Here is a 5,613-nt window from a genome sequence, read left to right as displayed (position 1 = left end):
AAAGGTTGCATACCACTTTACAGACTAAGAGAATTTTGTTTCAGACCGGGACGCTATTAAATTTACTTACATGGCAACATCATCACTTTGCAAAGCCCAGGATAGTTAAGAGCAATAGCCTGTTGTTGGGGAAGGCATATCACACAATAAAGCACGGTGTACACATTTGTTAATGCTGTGCTCACTGCTTGGAAAATAAAAAACCCTCACAGGATCATGAATAAGATTACAGATCAACCAAAATATCTCTGCATATACTATGCAATAAGCTTCCTTCCCATCTGCATTAGATGCTGAGTGATTTGACTGTCTGAATGAAGCTCATTGCATAGATTTATACGATTTCTTCTGTGGGCACATTTTTATGAGATTTATGTTGTCCTTTCCAAGAAAAGCCCTTTCCACACTCGGTGCATGTATATGGATTTTCCCCAGTGTGGATTCTTTCATGAGATAATGCCTTGTGATTGTTAAAGCTTTTCCCCATACTACAAGCCTTTATATAATCTCTCTCCTGTGTGTATCCTGTGATCGGAAATATCACTACTCTCAACTTAATCTCTTTCCACACTTAACAGTTATATGGTTTTTCAATTGTGTGGATCTTCTGATGGCAAATAAGATTACAGTTTGAACTGAAGCCCTTTCCACATTCTATATGTTTATTTGGTCTTTTCCCAGTATGGATCCTCTTATGACAAATAAGTTATCATTTCTGACAAAAGCTTTTTCCACACTCTGCATTTATATGGTCCCTCTCCTGTGTGGATCTTTTTTTGACAATTAAGTTTCCTTTTTGAATGAAGCTTTTTCCATACTCCAAGTGTGGAAGTTTTGATGTCGAATAAAATCTGTTGTCAATAAGGCTGTTTCCACATTCCAGGCATTTATATGGTTTCTCCCTTGGGTGGATCCTTTGATGGGAAATAATACCACTACTCTCAGTGAAATCTTTCCATACTCCTGGCAACTATATGGTTTTTAACGTGTGAATCCGCTGATGGCGAGTCAGATTAGAGTATCTTCTGAAGGCTTTTCCACATTCTGTGCATTTATACGGTGTCTCCCCTGTATGGATTGTTTGATGAAATTTAAGTTGTCCTTTCTGAGCAAAGCTCTTTCCACATTCTGTACATTGAAATGGTTTCTCTCCTGTATGGATTGTCTGATGAATTTTAAGTTGGCTTTTCTGAGCAAAACTCTTCCCACATTCTGAACATTGAAATGGTTTCTCTCCTGTATGGATTGTCTGATGAATTTTAAGTTGGCTTTTCTGAGCAAAGCTCTTTCCACATTCTGTGCATTGAAATGGTTTTTCCCCTGTATGGATTGTCTGATGAATCTTAAGTTTTCCTTTCTGAGCAAAACTCTTTCCACATTCTGTACACTGAAATGGTTTCTCCCCTGTATGGATTGTCTGATGAAATTTAAGATGTCTTTTCTGAGCAAAGCTCTTTTCACATTCTGTGCATTTATACGGTCTCTCCCCTGTATGGATTGTCTGATGAAATTTAAGATGTCTTTTCTGAGCAAAGCTCTTTCCACATTCTGTACATTGAAATGGTTTTTGCCCTGTATGGATTGTCTGATGAATTTTAACTTGACTTTTCTGAGCAAAGCTCTTTCCACATTCTGTACATTGAAATGGTTTCTCTCCTGTATGTATTCTTTCATGATTAATAAGACTATTTTTCCGAATAAATGCTTTCCCACATTGTATACATTTATATGGTTTCTCCCCAGTGTGGATCTTCTTATGAAAATTAAGTCGCCCTTTCTGAGCAAAACACTTTCCACATTCTGTGCATTTATGTGGTTTCTCCCCTGTATGGATTTTTTCATGCTTAGTAAGATGTTTTTTCTGAGCAAACTGTTTTCCACATTCCGTACATTTATACGGTCTCTCCCCAGTGTGGATCCTCTTATGATCAATAAGTTCTGGGTACCAACGAAATTTGTTTCCACACTCCATGCATTTATGTGGTTTTCCCCCCGTGTGCATCCTTAGGTGGCGAGTAAGGTCTTTGTAGAAGAAAAAGGTCTTTCCACACTCCATGCATTTATATGGTCTGTCCCCAGTGTGGATCACATTATGACGAATAAGACCAGAGTTCCAAGAAAAGCTTTTTTCACAGACCAGGCATTTATATGGTTTTTCTCCTATGTGAATCCTTTTATGAGTATTAAGGTCTTCTTTCCAAGTAAAGCTCTTTCCACACTGCAAGCATTTATGCAGTTTATCCCTTGTGTGGCCCCTTTGATGTTGAGTAAGGTGACTGTTGTCAAAAAAAGTCTTTCCACATTCCAGGCATTTATATGGACTCTCCCCTGTGTGGATCATTTGATGGGAAATAATATCACTACTCTCCGTGAATGTCTTTCCACACTCCTTGCAACTATATGGCTTTTCATCTGTGTGGATCCACTGATGGCGACACAAATTATCGTTTGTACTGAAGGCTTTTCCACATTCTGTGCATTTATAAGGTCTCTCCCCTGTGTGGATCCATTCATGAAAAGTAAGTTGCCCTTTCCAAGTAAAAATCTTTCCACAATCCTTGCAACTATATGATTTTTTAGTTGTGTGGCTCCGCTGATGGCGACTCAGATTATAGTTTGTACTGAAGGTTTTTCCACATTCTGTGCATTTATAAGGTCTCTCCCCGGTGTGGATCCATTCATGAAAAGCAAGTTGCCCTTTCCGAGTAAAAATCTTTCCACAGTCCTTGCAACTATATGATTTTTTAGTTGTGTGGCTCCGCTGATGGCGACTCAGATGACAGTTTGTACTGAAGGCTTTTCCACATTCTGTGCATTTATATGGCCTCTCACCTGTGTGTATCCTCTGATGGCGATGAAGACTACAGTTCGTACTGAAGCTCTTTCCACACTTCATGCATATTTTCATCTCTTTGTTTAGACTGAAATCCCTCTCATATTTTACATACTTTTGTGGTTTGTGCTTCCTATGCAGCATTTTAGGCAAAGTAAAAGAGAAGCAATGGCTCTTTGAAGACACTGCCATTTGCAGTTTAAATAATCTAAGATGGTTATCATTCTCATTCTCTAGCCCATCACCATCACCTGTTTGGAACAAAAAAAACCAGAAATTCTCATTAGAATTTACAATGATGGCAAATGGGGGTTTCCCCTAGTCAAAAATATGCCCATCTGAATATCAGGTTTGGCACCAGCCATGTGTCAAGCTAAGAAATACTGGGTTGAAATTGTTATCTAGGAGACTCTAATGCAGTGGTCTTCAAACTTGGCCCTTTTATGACTTGTGGACTTCAACTCCCAGAATTCCTCAGCCAACGTGCCTGGCTGAGGAATTCTGGGAGTTGACGCCCACAAGTCATAAAAGGGCCAGGTTTGAAGACCCCTGCTTTAATGGTATCTAAGGGATTTTTCATTCTGAACCAGGTTAAGGCTTTGCTGTTGATAGGTCAATCTGCTCAGGCATTTCCATGGAGCATCTAAAGCCTTTCACAAAGCTATGATGAGCATTTCTTCCAAGGCCTTTGTTGTGTCCCATAAGAGTGGCTCAGACGACAACCTTCGATAAAATTCCCCATGAAGTGCCTCGGCTGGTTTATCATCCGAAGGGCCGTGACGGTTAAAGGGAATGAAGGGGACGTGTACAGGGCTCTTTGCAGCCATAGCTCTCCACTGGATATTAGCTACATACTGGTACTAGACATCGTGATCCTAATTTTCCTGAGATTAGGAAAACTTTTACACATGATGGCCAGGTAGAGTTCTGACCACATTATGCAACTGAATGCATGTATCTTCCCTGTTTAACTCCCACTTAAAATACCTTTCCTAATCAATGGAAACCAGAACAAAGGGGGTCCTTACCCAGAGCAGCCATATTCTTAGAAACCTCCAGCATGACTTCACTGTACAAAGCCTTCTGGCCACAATCCAGCAGTGCCCACTCCTCCTCTGTGAAGTCCACAGCCACCTCCTCAAAGGGATGAGTGTCCTAGAAAGAAAAATAAAAACTTTCCTGTAAGACAGTCCTCTCCTATGTTTTCTTTCTTACTTCCAAAACAGAAAACAAGGGTTTGGAAGAGTCCAAATGCTGCTGTCTTAAAGGCACAAAACATGGCTTAGATACATCCAAGTTATAGAATGGCACTACTTGGGGAGCCCCCTCCCCTGGCCCAGAATAACCTCAAAGGAATAACACCAAAGCACCTGAAGGCAGGACAAAAAGCAATGGATGGAAACTAATCAAGGAGAGAAGAAACCTAGAACTAAGGATAAATTTCCTAACAGTTAGAACAATCAATCAATGGAACAACTTGCCTCCAGAAGCTGTGAATGCTCCAACACTGGGAGTTTTTAAGAGACTGGACAGCCATTTGTCTGAAATGGTATAGGGTTTCTGCCTGAGCAGGGGTTAGACTAGAAGACCTCCCTTCCAACTCTGTTATTCCATTCCATTCCATTCCATTCCATTCTATTCTCTCACCAAAAAGATTTTGTGCAGAGGAATCCCCTCTGACCTTTTCTCACTGGATCAGCAAAATACAAATTTCTTAGAAAACAGGACATACCTACCAAGAATTTTTTACCTGGCCTATTTTAAAATTTTGTAAATGACCCTGGAAATGTCAAATCACTTGACCAACAGTCTTACCATTAGAACTAGTTAACTTTGACTTTTCTATCAGAAATTTATCCTATAATTTATTTTTGAGTGCATATATTGGTCTATTTGTACAGTGGGCATTGTTTTACTTCATGTGTTTTATTTTTTAATTGCTTTTCCAAAATCATTTCAAAAATATTAAGGTTAATATGTTCCAACATATACATTAGATTTCCTAATACAAGATTCTTGTGAATTGTCTCTTGTTTGCATCCGTAGAAAAATTTGAAGGTTGAATGAGTGAGGCTCACTCGATCATTCTGTGGGGATACCAGGTTCAAATGCACAGAGTCAGCATTTGGTTTTCAAAGTAGCTCATGAGCAGAAGGAGTTTAATCTTTTCACTAAACTTACTTGGCAAGGTGGCCCCAGTTTGATGTTATTGAAAGGAACCTCTTCAGAATAAAAGGATGGAACTCCTCTTCCCTGGAGCACTGTTGAGATCTCTCCCATGAATGGCTCCTGCAACTGAAAGAATAGCCTGTATTTATGGTCCACTTTCAAATAACGTCAACCACGTTAGTTCACTTGCCTTACTTTTTTCTCTCCAACTCTACTTTTCAAACTCAAGTCAAGAATGGTATTCCTTGGGGACCTCCCTCCCCTGGCTGCATCTCTCTGGCCCAGTAAAATACACATTTCTTAGAAAACAGGAGAGATCTATTAAGAATTCTTTACCTGGCCTATTTCAAAATGTTCACAATCCTTGAAATATCAAGTCATTTCATCAACAGTCTTACCATTAAAACTTGTCAGCCTTGATGTAGAGGATTTTATATGAGAAATTTGCTTCTGAAGTGAATATATTGGCCTATTTCCGAAGCCATTTTTGTACAATTGGTATTGTTTCACTTCATGGCTTTTATTTTTCATGTGCTTTTCCAAAGTCTTTTCAAAAATATTAAGAAAGATTAAATTGTTCCAACGTCTACATTACATTTCCTAATTACATT

At 39.2% G+C, this 5,613-nt stretch overlaps 1 protein-coding gene across 1 annotated transcript; it reads right to left on the bottom strand.

Moving 5' to 3' along the window:
• Nucleotides 1-641: 641 nt before the first annotated feature.
• LOC107298998 (zinc finger protein 260-like) lies at nucleotides 642-4,563 on the bottom strand. The gene is made up of 3 exons (XM_015828363.2): nucleotides 4,525-4,563; nucleotides 3,862-3,988; nucleotides 642-3,084 (listed from the first exon to the last, which is right to left on the bottom strand). The coding sequence occupies exons 1-3, from the start codon at nucleotides 4,561-4,563 to the stop codon at nucleotides 971-973; spliced, it is 2,280 nt and encodes a 759-aa protein (XP_015683849.2). The 3' UTR covers nucleotides 642-970.
• Between the last annotated feature and the right edge of the window lie 1,050 nt (nucleotides 4,564-5,613).

The sequence above is a fragment of the Protobothrops mucrosquamatus genome, unplaced genomic scaffold (genome assembly GCF_001527695.2).
Source record: "Protobothrops mucrosquamatus isolate PMUCROS unplaced genomic scaffold, P.Mucros_1.0 scaffold4417, whole genome shotgun sequence".
NCBI classification, from domain to species: Eukaryota; Metazoa; Chordata; class Lepidosauria; order Squamata; family Viperidae; genus Protobothrops; species Protobothrops mucrosquamatus.
Note: the sequence above shows the minus strand (reverse complement) of the source record. Positions and strands in the feature narration are given on the sequence as shown.